This window comes from Cyprinodon tularosa, unplaced genomic scaffold (assembly GCF_016077235.1).
Source record: "Cyprinodon tularosa strain WSP-4 unplaced genomic scaffold, ASM1607723v1 ctg151, whole genome shotgun sequence".
NCBI classification, from domain to species: Eukaryota; Metazoa; Chordata; class Actinopteri; order Cyprinodontiformes; family Cyprinodontidae; genus Cyprinodon; species Cyprinodon tularosa.
In genome coordinates this window covers 1,427,698-1,446,251 of record NW_024038343.1, presented here as the reverse complement: position 1 = coordinate 1,446,251, position 18,554 = coordinate 1,427,698, and the positions used below count along the sequence as shown (strand labels likewise).

Here is an 18,554-nt window from a genome sequence, read left to right as displayed (position 1 = left end):
TTAATGTTTTTTTTTTTTAAAGCTAATGTATTTAGTGGACCTAGTGAAGGACTTTTTTTTGTTGTTTTATGCACAAAACTACGACAAAAACTGACTAAATCAGGAAATAAAACAGCGTGATTGGCTGTAAGGAGAGTGGAGACATAGGACATTCTATGTAATACGTATTAGAATGAACATGCTGGCCTGATGCTGTATGCTGAGCTGACAGAACACCGCCACCCAGAAGGGAAGGCACAATTTCCACAGTAACCTAACATTCCACATCCACCCTTATTTCTCCACTCCATTCATGTATGCTGATATGCAAACCAGGTAGTTATGCTAATTAATAAGTACCATTCCACATTTTCTGTGACTCCCCAAATGTCACAGTTCACGTACATGTTCTCCTTTTTTAACCGTCAAAATACAGAGCAATTCCACGTTTCGCTCTGCTCCGATCCGTTGGAATGCGGCCAGGTTGAATTGCGATAGTGTCGCAAACAGGAATAGGAAAGTTCACAACATCGGGTTTGTCGAAATAAAATAGGATAAAAACAGATTGATAACTAGAAATTAAAACATAATTTTCATATAGTCCCAATAAACAACACCAGTTTGTTTAACTATGGCACGGAAACTACTGGTACTTCAATGTTTAAGGAAGCAGATTTATCATCTTGATCAAGATACTTGTTTTATTCTGAAAGATTTTTTCAGCTCCAGTCGCAACATCTTCCAAAGGCACAACTCACTACTTCAAGAGCAACTTTTTATTGGAGAGATGGACGAAGAAACGTTGATATTAGAATTCAAGAACAAACCAATTATGTACAATCCTAGACATCCTTATTACAAAGACACACAACTACAAGAAAAGGTTTGGGCAGAAATTGCCTGTGTGCTGGATGTTGCTGATAAGTTTGAATAATATCATACTAAATTAAACGTTGATTACCTCATATTGTGCTCCTATGCATTAACAAATAATAATCTACTATCGCGCATGGTGTCCTTGAGCTGCAAGGAACTTACAGCGGAGCAAGACGTGAGTAACCATCGCAAAGGTTACTCATGAAAAATTTTTTTACAGTTAAACCTTGGAGTAAAACACCTACATGCTTGTTGGTGGTGCAAAGAATTTTCTTTTAATAAAACTGCATTTACAAATTTCATTGGAAAAAAGGTTGTTGACATTTTTGGTAAAATTACCCCAATCAGGACCTGTATTCACAAAGAATACATTTTGCCGCTAGTGGAGTAACTCAGCACAAAATTCTTTAACAATCATGCAATTATTGTTTTGGAGATAAAAATAATGTTTGGTTAGAATCTTTCATCTAATATACAAGCTCTTTGAAAGGACTCTGAGAATTCATGACTAGTCTTTTAGCTTCTTTTAGCACTTTATATGAGACTAACACACTGCTTTTTAAAAATCCAAAGATCAAGACCAGAATGTCCCTGAAATATTAGTAAAAAAAAAAAAAGTAAAAACATGTAAATCCCTTTAATGTCACAATTCGTCCTCTGCCTTTTGACCCATCCCCTTGGGAAGCAGTGGGCTGCCATTGTGTGGCGTCGGGGAGCAATCAGGGTTTAAGGGTTTTGCTCAGGAAATTAGAGTTGAGGTTGTTGGGATCAAATCAGGTACTTGCAACCTTCTCAGAGCACAAGCAAACTGCTCTAACCCACTAGGCCAACACTCTCCTTGGGCCAGTATAGCTTCTTAGTAGAGGCGTTGATGCTGTTCTTCAGAACTGGAAAGAATCTCACTCCGAGAAACAACCCCTAACATGGATGGTGTTATTATGGTTCACTGTTAGCACCACACAGGACCTGTGTTTCCTCTAACCAGGCTGTTTCGGTTGATGAATCATGCTGCTGTTGTTTTGTACAAAGTAATTCACTTGGCATTATGCTTAGAAACCGTCTGCTTTCCATTTAGAGGTAAATCCTGTGCACGCTTAACTCTCTGGACTTCCAGAAGGCCTCTTCTCTCCCCCTTGTAAATGTTCTACCTCACATCTCCCCATTTTTTTTGTTTCTGAGATTGTGTCTATTTTATTTGAAATAATCACAAAACAATGACTAAATCATTTTTACAAAAAGATAAAAAAAAATGTTTTTATTGACTTTGTGTCAAATGTTTTTTAAGGGGAGAATTATAGTGAAAGCTGCAATGCTAAACATGTGTAGGATAATCTATAAGGCTAAGAAAGGCTAAGCACCCTAAGAAAACAACTCTGAATGCTGCACTGTTGTACAGGGTGTGTAAAAAATTGTGAGATTAGGGATTTTCAAATCACAACATATATATCAATTCAAAACATGTTTGTCAGTACTTTAGATGTTCCTAAAGGTAATTACATTCTCTGTAAGAACAGACATATCTCTTCAGCTGAAAGAACAATATAGCATTAGTCTTTTCATCAGCTCTGGTTTCTTGCAGCATAAGACATTGGCCGTTTCTTAATATGCGTTCTTGTGTGTTCTCGTGCGCTCGTGTACTCGTGATACGTCATCAGCCTCAGTCCGAGCACTGTTCCAATTGCCGAGAATGCAAGACCGAGTACACACCAAATCCCCGGATGCTGTTCTCGCCCCGGCCTCTTTATCGAGTATGCATCAGAGCAGACATGTTGGTTCTTGAGATTGAAAGTGAAAGCTGTCCCAGCATGCACTGCGGCAGCAGCAGCTTTCGATGGAGCACTCCATCGAAAGTTAAAAGTGCTCTTTTCTGTTGCTGTTGTTCAATAAAAGTACGTTTTAAGATCATTTGAGGCGAGAATATAATACTTTAAAGTGTCACTATATGGTCCATTTAACGATTTAACGCCTAATAAAAAAAAAGATTTCCGAAGTTGAGAGGACTGCGCCAACCAGCGGAGCTCCAAAGCTAACTGCGGCCAAGGCTAACTACAGCCCGTCTATAGCAGCCATCTCTCGGCAAATTTTTTTTTTGGCAAAATGTTAATTTGATTTGTGTTTATCTGACTGTGTTCATTATTATTCGCCCACTAAATGTAAAAAGTCATAATTTATTATTATCTCGAGACTATTAATAACATTAGGTGAAATGCAGATCTAGACGAGCTGAGTGTGTGGTGACATCACGAGTACACTTCTGCTCCAATTAACCCATATCTATGCTGCATGCTCGCGTTCTTGCGGAGTCCAGACTTTCCTGTGTTCTTGCCAAGACCGGACTTGACGATAACGCGAGTGCGGACTCGCATTCTCGTGAATTGAGAAATGGCCATTATATGGGAAGAACTTTGTTCTTGTGTGATGTCTAAAAACTACAAATGCTGCAGGAGGAGGGATTCTCTAGAGTTCCTGTGAAGTAGTCTTTGTTTACCTGTATTTTTGTTCTTGCCACCTTGAGTGATGACGTACATGCATAATGGAAAGTTTTTAAACGTCTTAAAAACCATACAATTCTTGAACTTAGGGCACCAATATCAGTTTGTCACCTGACCCCAAGTCCTCCACGACCAAGGTCCTAAAATCAAAAGAAGTTACGATTTGAATGTTTAAATATTTTTGCAGGAGTTGAACGTCATGCCAGATCTGATGGGAGACAACATCAGGTATCTACTAAGGGACTGGAACTTCATCCAGCTTTCTGTGAGTTCCCATTTTAAACATATCCATAGAATAATTACGTCTAGCAGTGAATCGTTTTGGTAATTCACTGCTTCTCTTGCTCCACAGGTCAGTCATTCTTGTTTTTCAGAAGTGGAAGCCTTACTTGTGGTTTTAAAGTCAGAAAAGCGGGCCCTTCTCCATCCAGTAGTCGTTATTTCGGTGAGTTACCAGCCATAACTCTATAGCCATGATGACCACTGAATAAAGTTGGACATATTTCTTTTTATGTTAACCCAAACCTCTGTCCACCAGATTGTTCTTACTCTGAACCTTCACTCTTTTGCTCTTTACCGTGTGATTCTGCAAGCTATCAACTACACGCAAAGAATAAGATAAGGCTCAACAGGCGAAAACATTCGTTTCTGATTGGTTGATGGATCATAACCTGTAAAACAACAAACCAAAATCTCTTTGAACTCCACTTAAAGATTTAATTCATGAAAACTAATAAACAAAATAATACAGAGCATCATAACCAGAGATTTTCCATTAGGACAAAATAAACGTAAATTATTCATTTTCCTGAAAGCAAGCGTGAATGCAAGATAAAGATGGTGTTCATTATTTTTGACTAAAAGTGAAATGAACTGAGATGAGTGACAGTGAGCTGTAATCATCTTGTATTCCCATGTGCCGTTTACACCTAGTTGCAGCGCCTTTTTGTAAAAGTGTGTACAGTCGGGCAAAAAAGTATTTAGTCAGCCACCAATAGGGCAAGTTCTCCCCCTTAAAAAGATGAGAGAGGCCGGTAATTTTCATCATAGATATACCTCAACTATGAGAGACAAAATGAGAAAAAAAAAATCCAGAAAATCACATTGTCTGATTTTTAAAGAATTTATTTGCAAAATATGGTGGAAAATAAGTATTTGGCCAATAAGAAAGGTTAAACTCCAGTCTTTGTTATATACCCTTTGTTGGCAATGACAGAGATCAAACGTTTTCTGTAAGTCTTCACAAGGTTTTCACACACTGTTGCTGGTATTTTGCCCATTCCTCCATGCAGATCTTCTCTAGAGCATAGATGTTCTGGGGCTGTCGCTGGGCAACACGGACTTTCAACTCCCTCCAAAGATTTTCTATGGGGTTGAGATCTGGAGACTGGCTAGGCCACTCCAGGACCTTGAAATGCTTCTTACGAAGCCACTCCTTCGTTACCCGGGCGTTGTGTTTGGGATCATTGTCATGCTGAAAGACCCAGCCACGTTTCATCTTCAATGCCCTTGCTGATGGAAGGAGTTTTTCACTCAAAATTTGACGATACATGGCCCCATTCATTCTTTCCTTCACACGGATCAGTCGTCCTGGTCCCTTAGCAGAAAAACAGCCCCAAAGCATGATGTTTCCACCCCCATGCTTCACTGAAGGTATGGTGTTCTTTGGATGCAACTCAGCATTCTCTCTCCTCCAAACACGACGAGTAGAGTTTTTACCAAAAAGTTCTATTTTGGTTTCATCTGACCAAATGATATTCTCCCAGTCATCGTCTGGATCATCCAAATGCTCTCTAGCAAACTTGAGACGGGTCTTGACATGTACTGGCTTAAGCAGGGGGACACGTCTGGCACTGCAGGATTTGAGTCCCTGGCGGCGTAGTGTGTTACTGATGGTAGCCTTTGTTACTTTGTTCCCAGCTCTCTGCAAGTCATTCACTAGGTCACCCCGTGTGGTTCTGGGATTTTTACTCACCGTTCTTGTGATCATTTTGACCCCACGGGGTGAGATCTTGCCCCAGATCGAGGAAGATTATCAGTGGTCTTGTATGTTTTCCATTTTCTAATAATTGATCCCACAGTTGATTTCTTCACACCAAGCTGTTTACCTATTGCAGATTCAGACTTCCCAGCCTGGTGCAGGTCTATAATTTTGTTTCGGGTGTCCTTTGACAGCTCTCTAGATTTGGCCATGGTGGAGTTTAGAGTGTGACTGTTTGAGGTTGTGGACAGATGTCTTTTATACTGATAACGGGTTCAAACAGGTGCCATTAATGAAGGTAACGAGTGGAGGACAGAGGAGCCTCTTACAGAAGAAGTTACAGGTCTGTGAGAGCCAGGAATCTTGCTTGTTTGTAACTGACCAAATACTTATTTTCCACCATATTTTGCAAATAAATTCTTTAAAAATCAGACAATTTGATTTTCTGGATTTTTTTTTCTCATTTTGTCTCTCATAGTTGAGGTATATCTATGATGAAAATGAATGGCCTCTCTCATCTTTTTAAGGGGGAGAACTTGCACTATTGGTGGCTGACTAAATACTTTTTTGCCCCACTGTATCTCTCTTTGGAGGATGCACATTTATACAAGTACAGATTAAGTACAATCAACCAGCAGTTTCTGATGTTTTAAAAAGTATTTTACTCATACAGACCCCTACACGTTTTTTGTTACACTTAAAAGTATTTAAGCCTTTTAAAGAATTAAGTAAATGCCTTTAGCCCTGCCTGGTACTCATTTGTTATAAAAACAAAAACTTTTTTCTTGTGCTATTTTTACAATCCAGAAGAAAGACACTTGCCTTTACTGTGACGATGCCTCTCCCAGTGGGGATGCAACCAAATTCAATGACCTTTGGCTATCCGTAACGAGGTGTCATGCCATTTCTAGCTATAAGGTTTTTCTGTAGAAAGACTAACCAAAGTCAGAGACCCTCACATCTAAGAAACACATTTTTGTGACTTAGACATTGGCTAAAAAAAGAACAGTTTCTGTGATGATCACCCTCTGCCTCATATGACCAGTTGTTGGTCAGAGAAAGAGAGGATGTTGGTTACTTGAGAGACTCAGTGTGGTTAAGGTAGATGTTTAATGGAGGGAACTGGTCTCAAGTTGAGTCCAGAGAAATGACTCCCCATTTCCCTGTCCAGGAAAGGAAAGGAAGAGCTTCATAGCAGAATTCATGAGAATTACTCAGACATGCAAAAAGCAAGCCAAATACCACTTTTGAAATAATGTCGATAAAGGAATAAAACTCTATTTTTACATAGGTTTTCATGTAAATTCAGGCCTAATTGGGGCTAACTGAACCAAAAGTCTGTGGCTAATCGAAATTAATGATTTCTAAAGGGATACAATTTTCTTTTAATGAGGAGCTTAATTGTTTTAAGGTATTTTTGCTCCTTCACCAAAATGATAATTATTACAGGACTATCACAGCAATGCTACTGCTTTTTCAGCACTGTCTCTTGAGTAAATTCATCTCACTGTTATACCTTTACTTTTTCTCTGTAAAGGACAAAAGCCAAAGATAACAACTCACTGATGTCAAACAGTCTTCGGAAATCTGTTCTCAGTTTTTAACCTGCGTTCAACACACATTAGTAAAACAACGGGAATGTAATGATTGCAAACGTCACTGAGCATTTTTGAGTCAGACATGCTGGCAAGGTTTCAGATCTGGTCAGGGCCAGCTTCATTAGTTAGAGGAACCACTCCTCTCCGTCACAATTAAACAACATACATTCTATCCTTAACCTAAAAGGCAAATTGTGCAGCCTATTGTTTATTTTTCTGTTTCTCGAAGGGCTGTTGTCCTTTAATTTATGTGTTAAAGGTTTATTTACATTGGTTTTAGCTCTTGTTTATCTTGCATCGCAATGATTGGACGATAAGGCATTCTAGGAAGTAGGTTTTTATAACTGCAGCTGGGCCTTATGTTGATGTAACTACAAACAAAGTTGGAGAACAAACAAACCTGCTGAATACTCTGATATAATGACAAATGATCTTTGTACATATTAATCAAAAGTGTAGTTTTTATTTAGATGAAATCGTGCAAAAAAATAAATAAAAAATGAAACGGCTACTTTTAAAGCAAATCAGAAGTAGTCAGATGAAGATATTGGGAAAGAACAAGATTCTTTTTCACATTAACATAGGATGGTTAGGATTAGTCCAGCAACTTTACAGTTAAAGAACATAACCTTTAAAAAAATAATCATACATGGTTTTTATATGACACTGTGAGCAAGCTGAATTCTCTTGGTAATAACAGGTTCACAAACACGTCAGAAACCACTCTGTATATAGCTATTGCCTAAGCAGAAGCTGCGGAGATCTCCTACCAAAATAAACATGGCGGTTCAGGAGGTCGTAGGCATAGATGCTGCCATCACATCCTTTATGTCAGGATTCAGTATTTCATCTTTTAAAGAGGAAATAGCACGAGTTGTTTCTCATGGCATCTGCTGCTATTCAATTTGTTACCATGATTTGCTAAAATAAAACTCTGGAAGGTGGGCATTAGGCGTTGCTCCATCCAATCATCTTAAATAGGATCTGCTGAATGTTCTTCCTACCAGATTAATAATGTGTAATACTTAACCTGAGTAGGGTTGTCACGATACTAAACTTTTCAACTCGATACTAAATAAAATATTCGATACTCGATACCATTTTCGATACCACAAGAATAAAAACAAAGCCAAACCTGTCAAACAAAAATAATTCTCAGCAGCTGCACCTGTTACAAAAAAAGTCTGAAACTGAAAAATGCACAGAATTATTCAATCACAGTGTTCAGAAAGTGCATTTTCCACTATTCTGCACTTTAGATGGCTGTATCGATACTTTGGAAAATGAGTATTGTATCCGGATACAACATTTCAGTATCGATACTTTTTTGAGTATCGATACTTTTGACAACCCTAAACCTGAGTGCTACACATTATCAGTCTGGCTCACCAGGTTAGAGGATCTGCTCTTTCAGTAAGAAATATTCACACTCTTATTGTGGCACGAAATTAATACTCGTTATGATTCTTTGGTGATGGTTTTAAACTGTTCTTTTTTTAAAGAGGTATGACTTGACTGAATTTTTAATGGGCTTTGCTGACTCAAAAAATACAAACACTAGATCAACAGCGGAGTTTTTCAAATGTAATAATGATAAAAAAAATTCAAAAATTTTTTAGGGTGATCAAGGAGTGGTAACATAAAAATATCCATGAAACACCAGAAGACGACACGCATATAGCTGAAAGAATGATCACAGCAGCCGTTTATAGGGTGCAGGTCGGTCTGGTTGGTGATCTCCTGCCCTTTCAAAAGGGTTAGCTCTGCAGCCTCTGGGCAGCCAATCAGCTGTGTGCTCCCACACCTCACTCTGTATAAACAAAGAGGAAGACTGCATAGCCTCTAAAGGCCAGGGCCCGTAACAGTAACCTATTATTGGATGGACTTGATCAGTGTTTTATTAGGTCCCTCCACTCTGATGTTTGTGTTGTTTGGTTTTATCAGCTTATCTGATAAAAAGGGTGGTAACCAAGGTAATCACTTTGCCAGACTCAATGTCCAGTCTAGACCACAGCGTTTTTTTGGAACTGGATCCGATGTTTGATGAAGACTTCAGTGTTCCTATTACTCTTAGAGTACTATGCTCTTTAAATTGACTGTGCCTATAGTAACCATTTTCTAAGATGCATTACAGAGAGTTTATATGTTTTCAATAAATCCGTTTCCTGAAACTTGTTGATTGTGTTGTATTTTACTGAGTGGCTGCTGATTGTTGTGGGGTGATCTTATCCTGCTGCAAATCAGTTTCCCTGTAGTTAATTATAATAGACTGACCTGAACTTAAATGAACTCTGCCAGTTTTGCAGACGAGAGCCAGCATAATTTTGGGTCTTCAAAGAATTTGGTTGATGTGCAATTTACTTGACTTTTAACCAAAATGATGAAACGGAAACTGTTGCCTGCTGGCCAAAAATTTCATCCTGAAAGAAACACTCTTATAATAAATTGATCTGTTTCTGGGGGTTGTTGTTTCACCTTATGTCTTGGTGCATCTTTGATGATTTATTAACAAACCAAAACATCCCATCTCTATTCAGTCCCTATTAAATCTTTGCTGTGAACAAAATATCTTTTGTTCCCATTATTCTGGTGCAAAACCTTACTTTATTGTAACAGATTTTTGTGCATTCCTGGCTCTGAAAATCCTCTCTTACACATTTAACAACTCTCTAAGGATGAACTTTTTCTAATCTGCACAATGATAAATCTTAGAGTGCTAGATTTGTATCCAAGTAGATTAAATGAATTGTGTGTTTAGACAAAAAAATTGACAACTTTGAATTAATTCTCCTTATTAGCGTAGCTGTTGCAATTTTTAAGGAGATGTGACGGTAATTGTTATGAATGAATGTTATTTAAAGCTTCTGTCTCTCGGATTACTTTGAAAATAAAGTAGAGCACAGCAACCTGCATTAGCAACCCTGTGTTTTTAAAATACATTTTTTTTTTCATAGCTGCATTTGAGCAGCACAGAGGAGCCGTCTACCAGCAGGAGGGCGGAAGAGTCAGCTGCACTGATGGGCCTGACCTCGACAGCCAAGTTACAAAATATTCTTCTCTACGGCATCCGGCTTCATCAGCCTGGGGTAAGGACTTTGTCTTTTTGCTCTTCCTCCTTATTTTCCTTTGTTTCGTTTCATTAGGAGGGCTCAGACTTCCTGAGGAATGCACATTTAGGGAGAGGCCAAACAAAACAAGATGGGAAACGTCTTTCAAGGTTTTTGTTCAGATGTCTTGTCAGGCCCTCTTGCTTCAGGCGAGGTTGCTGTCTTTATCGACCGTATTAGCAAAGTGGAGCGCACAATCTTTTGTATGCAAGTGGGAAAAGCTGTCTGCCCACCTGTGTGATTAAAAGAACAGGATATCAGTGTTTTTCCTTTCCGACACATGGGTAAGCTGTATGTCTGAACTAACAGCCAGAGGGATAAAATGGACGGAGAGGTGCTTTGGTTGTAAAGCTTCGCTTAGGCCAAGCTTCTAAAGTTGAATTTTGTGTCATGGGAATCCTCTGCAAAGTCAGCCAAACCTGTACTGGAATCATTACAGTGGATGTGGTTGACCTAAAATCCTTGAGTTACGGTTCAGTAATCACAGGAGCAACTACATTTTGAAATATTTATCTTGCACTAGGAGAAGAGTTTTGTTTAGTTTCAGGCTCCCAAAGCTATCAAATAGATATATTTTTCAAGCCGCTTTAAAAAAACCCTAGACAAATGTTGAATATTCATGGCTTTATTGGCCTTAGCTTTGACAACTAGCGAGATTTATGTTTATGGCTGAATGCAGTGTTGAGACAAATGAGGCTTTCATGGCAGCTGCATGACTTTACAAATGAGTGGGAAAAGCGTCAAGCCTCAGGGGAGGAGATGTTTTAGCAAGTCAGGTTTACTCAGGCCTTCCTAACAGATGGAAAACCATTAAAAGTTTATGTATGACCATTTCTACACTTTTTCATTTGTTTTTAGTCTTTTAGACTCATATAGGTATTCTAATGTCCAGGTCTGAAATTAAGAAATAATCTCAAAAGCTAGAAAGATAAAAAAAAAAAAAAAGTGACAAGGCAGCTTAAAGTAAAGGCCAAAAAGTTCTGCAGAGTGATCATGTTAGGGTTTAGAAGTGAAACAGAGTTAATGTCAGTCCAGGACAAAAAGTATGGACAATAAAGTTTTCTGTTCAATTTTGAGTTCATAAAGCGAAGATTTGCTTTCTAAACACTTATGATTTCAGCGCATCCACACAGAGACAAGAATTAGGTTTAGCCACAAAGGTACTTTATTGTTAAAGCTGTGCTTTAACAACACTGAGATCAGGTGTTTTGTGTAAGGTTCAGGAAATGTTCATTCAGACTTTTACACCTGTTGACAGGTCTGCTGGTTCACTGTTCATGAGCAAGTTACCTACATTTGTCTGGGGCTGTTTGTTTTTTTTAGAATTATTTTAAAAGAACATTTGTAAATCGTTGTGTTATTTTCCTAAATAATTTTTTGTACATTTTTATTTATTACTTTTTTCAGTTTTGTATTATTTGAATTAATAGTGTAAATTCATCATTTTCTTTAATGGGAGGGTATGAAAACAGGAAAAAAGGAAACAACTAATGGCAATAATATAAGAAAATTAAAGAAGTTCAAGATGATTGTCCGTCTCCCTTAGTTTGGGGCATTTAGGCAGGATCTTACCTCATGAGGCGATGATCATGAGGAAGGTGAGGGATACATCTAGAACTACACAGCAGGGCCTCGTCAATCACCTGAAGAGAGCTAAGATCACAAAGAAGACCATCAGTAACACACTATGTCAATATTTATTAAAATCCTTCAGCACACCCAAGGTCCAGCTGCTCGAGCCAGCACACATCCTAGACTTCTTAAGTTTGTCAATGACGATCTGAAGTTTCCAGAGGAGGAATGAAAGAAGGTAATATGGTTGATGGCCAGAAATACAGATTTTTGGAATAAAACCCTCCTTGTTTGGAGGAAGAAAAAAGATGAGTACAACCCCCCCAAAAAATCCAAGTCATGAAGCATAGAGGTGGAAACATCATGGTACTTATATAGCGCCTTCAAGTCAGGAGACTTGACCAAAGCGCTTTATACTACATTCATTCACCCATCCACGCACACACTCACACACTGATGGTGGCAAGCTACATTGTAGCCACAGCTGCCCTGAGGCTCACTGACAGAAGCGGGGCTGCCGTAGACTGGCTCCACCGGGCCCTCTGACCACCATCAGTAGACAATGCAGGTGAAGTGTCTTGCCCAAGGACACAACGACACTGAAAGTCGGAGTTGGCGCTTGAACCGTCAATCCTCAATGGCAAACTCCTACATCCAATGCCACTGTTGCACTGAAGCATAGAGGTGGAAACATCAGTCTTTTGGGATTATTTTCTGAAAACGCGAAAGAACGACTTCACCTTATTGATAGCAGGATAGATGGGTCATGTAGCAGGAATTCTTAGCCAACAGCCTCCTTCTTTCAGTAAGTTCACTAAAAATGGGTTGTGGCTGAATCTTTCCCCAGTCGTAAATCTTTGGAGGGAATTGAAAGTCCGCAATGCCCAGCGGTAGCCTCCAAACCTGAATGATCAGGAGATCTGTATGTAGGAGCGGTCCAAAATTCCTGATGCTGTAAGAGCAAACCTCTTAAAAGACCACAAGAAATGTCTCATATCTCATACCAAATATCAAGCATTGTTTTTATGGTGTATCAAATACTTATGTCATGTAATAAAATGCAAATAAATAAAAATCAGACAATTTGACTTTCTGGATTTGTGTTTGAGATTTAGTCACTCAACGTTGAATACAACTTATGATCAAATTGAAAGACTTCTGCAGGCCTTGCAACTGGAAACCCCTCAAAAACGACCTTGTATCAAATACTTGTTCTAACCACTGTATATAGTACTTACCCCTGATGTTATTAACTTGGCTGACAGGTATCCTTGTGTTCCATCAAAGACTATTGAAACTATGAGTTTTACAATCTGCAGATAAATTTTGCTTCCCAATTGTGTATTCATGTTTCTTGCTTTCAAGGTTTTTGGTTTTCTGACTCAAAAATATGTCAATGTATTCCCTTTAAATGTAGAGTTCAAAGTAGACTGAATTTGTCTGTGGTTGGCAGGGACGTGAGATCTATTGATTCCAGTTATAAGGATCTTTTTTTTTTACGGATGGTTAGGCGGGCATATCGTTCTGTCCCACATGACTTTGATTTGTTTCCTCAGAATCACAGAGGATAATGCTGTTGATTTGTTTGCCAATTCCTCTTTTCTCACAAAACAGAGAAGATGATAAAAAAAAGGAGGTGATGTGTGTTTTACTATAACAGAATGATTTACCCTCCTGAGAAAGGGAAACAGGCTGATGGAAATCACTCTTAACCTTTTGTTATAATGAGAATAACTTTCCCCAGATGGCTTTTTTCATCCTAGTTGAAGGTTGTTCACACAACTTGTTTTTTCCCCCAGGTTTTTACATTTCTATAACAGCCTTTTTGGAAGCTTTTTAATTCACCCTAGGAATTGTTTGCAGCATTGTTTCATTAGCTAGACATTACCTAGATGTGTGGGCCTTGTAGGGATCCAGAAAGTTATTCTTCAATTCTGTCTCATGACGACTCATATGTTGTGAGTTCTACTGGACAACAAAATCTGGATTACATTTTCTGTTCTTGGCAAAGACAGGTCAAGTATTCCTGTTGAAAGTGTCAACACATATTTGTATTTGGATGTCAGACCAAACTGAAAATACCTAATGATGGGGTTGTCCAAACATTTTCTATTTCAAAGTAAGTTTATTAGTTGACAGTTGATGCCGTTAATGTGTTAAGTCAAACCCTTTTAATGTCTGTTCTTTGGCTAAAAATCAGTACGAAGGATGAATTCTCTGGTCTCTATGTAAAATGAGGAGCAATGAGATAAATATGTATGAAAAGAAGAAATTAGACTTACTTATAAATTCATGTAATGGCATATTTAGACTGACAATCAGCAGGATCTAGTAATAGATGTAATTAAGGATTTTAAATATTTTTCATCAAAGTAGTTTCAAGTATGTAATGATTTAATTAAACAAAAATAAACTTAAATTCGAATTTACTCAATATATTTAACAATTTAAAGAAAAAGTGTTATGTTTTGAAAATTAACACTTATATACTGATTTAACTGTTTCAAACTCTTACTTTACTTATATGTTAATCAGTCTCTGAAGAGCCTTAGAAAAAAGGATATTAGCTTATTTTGATTTGAGAGACAAAGATATGGCTCTAGAATCTTTAAAATGGGCGAATTTATACAATCAGGTTTTCCATTTTGACTTCTTCTTTGCTTATAGTGCTCTGTGTGTTTGTATTAGAGATCTGATTACAATATTTTTAGAACTTGGCAAACACCTAAACATTTTATTATGTCCTTATACATTAAAGCAGACCTGAGAGAGGGTATACTTTTTTCTCCTAATAACTTAGTGTAGCAGTTTAAGGTAGACATTAGAAATCTTGTTGATTCTTTAAAAGCAGCTCAACCTTCACCCTTTTAAGGCTGTTCTTAGATTCTGGGTTCTGATTTTAACTGTTTTGCAAATATTTATTCCGTTGTCAAACATGCAGTCAAGGAAGACATGTACAGTGGTTACGTGATTACTCTATTGTGGCACCAAGTAAAACTAAAAGCTGAAGTCACTGTTTTCTACCAATACAGTTTTGTTTTGCTGAAGATCGTTGATCCTGAAACACAATCTGTCAACATTTAAAGTTCGACTACAAAACGTGTGTTAGACATGATACATGATACATGAGAAATGGTTGCGAACCAGCAGTGAAAAGGATGAACGCTTGTGATCTAGATGAACTGGACAGCGTCTATACTTTCTTTAAAAACCTCTTTAACTTTTGAGTCCTTCTTATGCTGTGATCAAGAATCTCTACATGCTTATATAAAAAAGCAACCATACTTCACTCTAAGAGCCCCGACACAAGTTTGGCAAATGTCGAATCCTCTAGTGCTTTGACCTCTAATACTCTATTTTCTCTGACTTAAGACACTATACACTCACCGGCCACTATATTAGGTACACCTGTCCAACTGCTCGTTAACACTTAATTTCTAAGCAGCCAATCACATGGCGGCAACTCAGTGCATTTAGGCATGTAGAAATGGTCAAGACAATCTCCTGCAGTTTAAACCGAGCATCAGTATGGGGAAGAAAGGTGTTTTGAGTGACTTTGAACGTGGCATGATTGTTGGTGCCAGAAGGGCTGGTTTGAGTATTTCAGAAACTGCTCATCTACTGGGATTTTCACGCACAACCATCTCTAGGGTTTACAGAGAATGGTCCGAAAAAGAGAAAACATCCAGTGAGCGGCAGTTCTGTGGGCGGAAATGCCTTGTTGATGCCAGAGGTCAGAGGAGAATGGCCAGACTGGTTGGAGCTGATAGAAGGGCAACAGTGACTCAAATAACCACCCGTTACAACCAAGGTGGGCAGAAGAGCATCTCTGAACGCACAGTACGTCGAACTTTGAGGCAGATGGGCTACAGCAGCAGAAGACCACACCGGGTGCCACTCCTTTCAGCTAAGAACAGGAAACTGAGGCTACAATTTGCACAAGCTCATCGAAATTGGACAATAGAAGATTGCAAAAACGTTGCCTGGTCTGATGAGTCTCGATTTCTGCTGCGACATTCGGATGGTAGGGTCAGAATTTGGCGTCTACAACATGAAAGCATGGATCCATCCTGCCTTGTATCAACGGTTCAGGCTGGTGGTGGTGGTCTCATGGTGTGGGGAATATTTTCTTGGCACTCTTTGGGCCCCTTGGTACCAATTGAGCATCGTTGCAACGCCACAGCCTACCTGAGTATTGTTGCTGACCATGTCCATCCCTTTATGACCACAATGTACCCAACTTCTGATGGCTACTTTCAGCAGGATAATGCGCCATGTCATAAAGCTGGAATCATCTCAGACTGGTTTCTTGAACATGACAATGAGTTCACTGTACTCAAATGGCCTCCACAGTCACCAGATCTCAATCCAATAGAGCATCTTTGGGATATGGTGGAACGGGAGATTCGCATCATGGATGTGCAGCCGACAAGTCTGCGGCAACTGTGTGATGCCATCATTCCAATATGGACCAAACTCCCTGAGGAATGCTTCCAGCACCTTGTTGAATCTATGCCACGAAGAATTGAGGCAGTTCTGAAGGCAAAAGGGGGTCCAACCCGTTACTAGCATGGGGTACCTAATAAAGTGGCCGGTGAGTGTACATCACAGTGCTCACCAAAGTCTGCTGGAACACTGATGATCCCGCGCCCTGACCCGGTACCGGTCCTTGTCTCATTTTGTACCGAGAATCACACAAAAACAAACAAAAGAAACACTTCCATTTCCAATTGATTTATTTTCTGAGTCTAAAGAGTGTTCTATTTAGAAATATGACCTGAATATCTCCGTTATGACTTACTCTTGAAAAATGTCAACCATGACACCATAGCTCACATGATACCTTCCAGCTGTAAACTCCCACTGTCTCGTTGCAGCAAAACAAGCTCACGGCTCTGACTGATTGACTGCTATTTTGAGTAGGTAGTAAGCCATTTTTATACTTCTTTTTTTATTTGTTTTTTTTGTAGGTGACTTTAAAGGTATGTTAATATAAATGTTCTCTGACATTTAACCGGTCCATGGCACAAAAAAAGGTCGGGGGCCACTGATCTACAGAGTACAATTAGATCACCACAGTGCATAATCTACTCTTTTTATCAGGTTAGATAGAAACAATTGCTGTGATCGATATCATCTTGAGACACTTAAAAGATTCAACTCAATCAAATCATGTAGACAGATTGGCTTACAGTTTTCTTTCCAAATATACTCAGCAGCCTTCACACTGAGAATGCTTGCATTGACAGTGGGGAGGAAAACTCTCTTTTAAACGGAAAAAACCTTCAGGAGAACTTTCGGCTGGGGGTTTGAGAGACTGAAGCAGACACAAAAGTAACTTAGAAGCACTGATCTATGAAAACTTTCTATGTTATTTAGGTTAATGGTAAACTAGCTCCATAGGTTGCTCTGTCTACTAAAGATACAGTTAAGCAGATGAGCTCTGAGTCAGGTTTAAGGTCAAAGGATGAAAGAAGGCATTTTCACCCTCAATCAGATGTTACACATTATGGCTCCTGTGCTTAGCTCTTATTGCTGTATCTTTCATGGGATCCACTTTAAAAACATTGTCATGGGTAGGAAAGGAATTCCAGGCTGCTGTGCTAAATCTGGGCAGCATTCAGCCTTACAGATGTCATTAGATGCATTTCAATCAGCTTTTTCAAATGCACATTTTGAAGTATTGCATCAGAAAATCCTAAAAGAAACATTACAATTTGCAAAATTTGTAAAATAACTTTTTATGCTTGCTTCAGGTGGTCTTTGGCTTTTGCGAAACGGGATGATGTGCAAAACATGAGATAGAAACACTTTTTTGTAGTGAACAGTTACCTCACACGCATCAAAAACATGGACCTCTGATTACATACTGCAATTATTTAAGGTCCAAAGTAAAGAAAAAGGTTTATTAAAAACTAAATACACCCCAGATATTCATACAGAATTTGTGAAATCCTACAATTTTAAGTTTTTTTAATACTGCTATGTTTGCTTTTAAATTTGGAATGTGCCAGTGAAACTAACCTTGACCAACTAGAGCAAGGCAAATCCTTGCTATTCCTGTCTGGGTTCAAGCAGAACTGGCAGTGTTAGCATGAGCTGCAACGCCTTGTTGCTGTCTTTGTGGAGCAGCCTTGTGTATTTCTGGCTGGGGGCTCTGGGAAGGTTTTTCCTTTGTGCTGCTGTTGACTTGTGTCTCTATCTGGGGCCAAGCATGCTTTGGTTTTGGCCTTGGCCTATGTTTGGGGAGCTACCTGTGAGGGTTGATTTTGGGGCCAGGTCCCATGCATATTTTCACCAATCGTTTTACCTATTACTGCTGCTCTTGTGCTTCTGTTTAGATCTATTTTGTGTCAGGGCTATGGCCGCTCTTTGGACACCCTGGATGATTGTCTGATGCTCACAGTTCCCCTCTACTCTGTCACCTTTGGCAATGATGATTTGTTTCTTTAAAATCTCATGGCTCTGGGGAGCGATGAGGGTTGTTTTTTGAAAGCATTGCTATGCATGTAATCTGATCCAATGACTCAGACTTCACAACAGTTCCATGAGAAGGTATATAGTCATACATATACATGGAGTACAGTAGTGGACTGCACTCCATCCTTATGGAGATCCTGTGTTCAATATGATGAAGTTGGTGCTACAGCTGCCAAAGTTTACTTAAGATTGTTAACACAAGGGCTACTTTAGTTATGAAGCTTCAGATAGGCATAACATTGATTTTTTTTATAAAACTAACCTTCATTTACAAACACACAATGTGTCTATAATGCCATGGATATCCATTTAAGAGGAGAAAGTGATGATTGCATCGTAGGTGATAAAGAGAAGTCTCTCTCAAACCACCTGTGAACAAAGCCCTTCTTAAGACCTTTTTTTCTATTCCTTATTTGCTGTCACCTCTCTAAAAATGCCCACAAGCCAAACATCAGATGTGTGGTTGGTT

The 18,554-nt window shown here is 38.9% G+C and overlaps 1 protein-coding gene across 1 annotated transcript in view; it reads left to right on the top strand.

Annotated features, from left to right (window-relative positions):
- Positions 1-18,554, top strand: part of crppa (CDP-L-ribitol pyrophosphorylase A) — a 66,968-nt gene that overhangs the window by 29,569 nt on the left and 18,845 nt on the right. Inside the window, exons 7-9 of the mRNA XM_038279548.1 lie at positions 3,535-3,612; positions 3,700-3,792; positions 9,881-10,012. Coding sequence (XP_038135476.1) covers positions 3,535-3,612; positions 3,700-3,792; positions 9,881-10,012 — 303 coding nt within the window. The remainder of the gene's footprint in view (positions 1-3,534; positions 3,613-3,699; positions 3,793-9,880; positions 10,013-18,554) is intronic.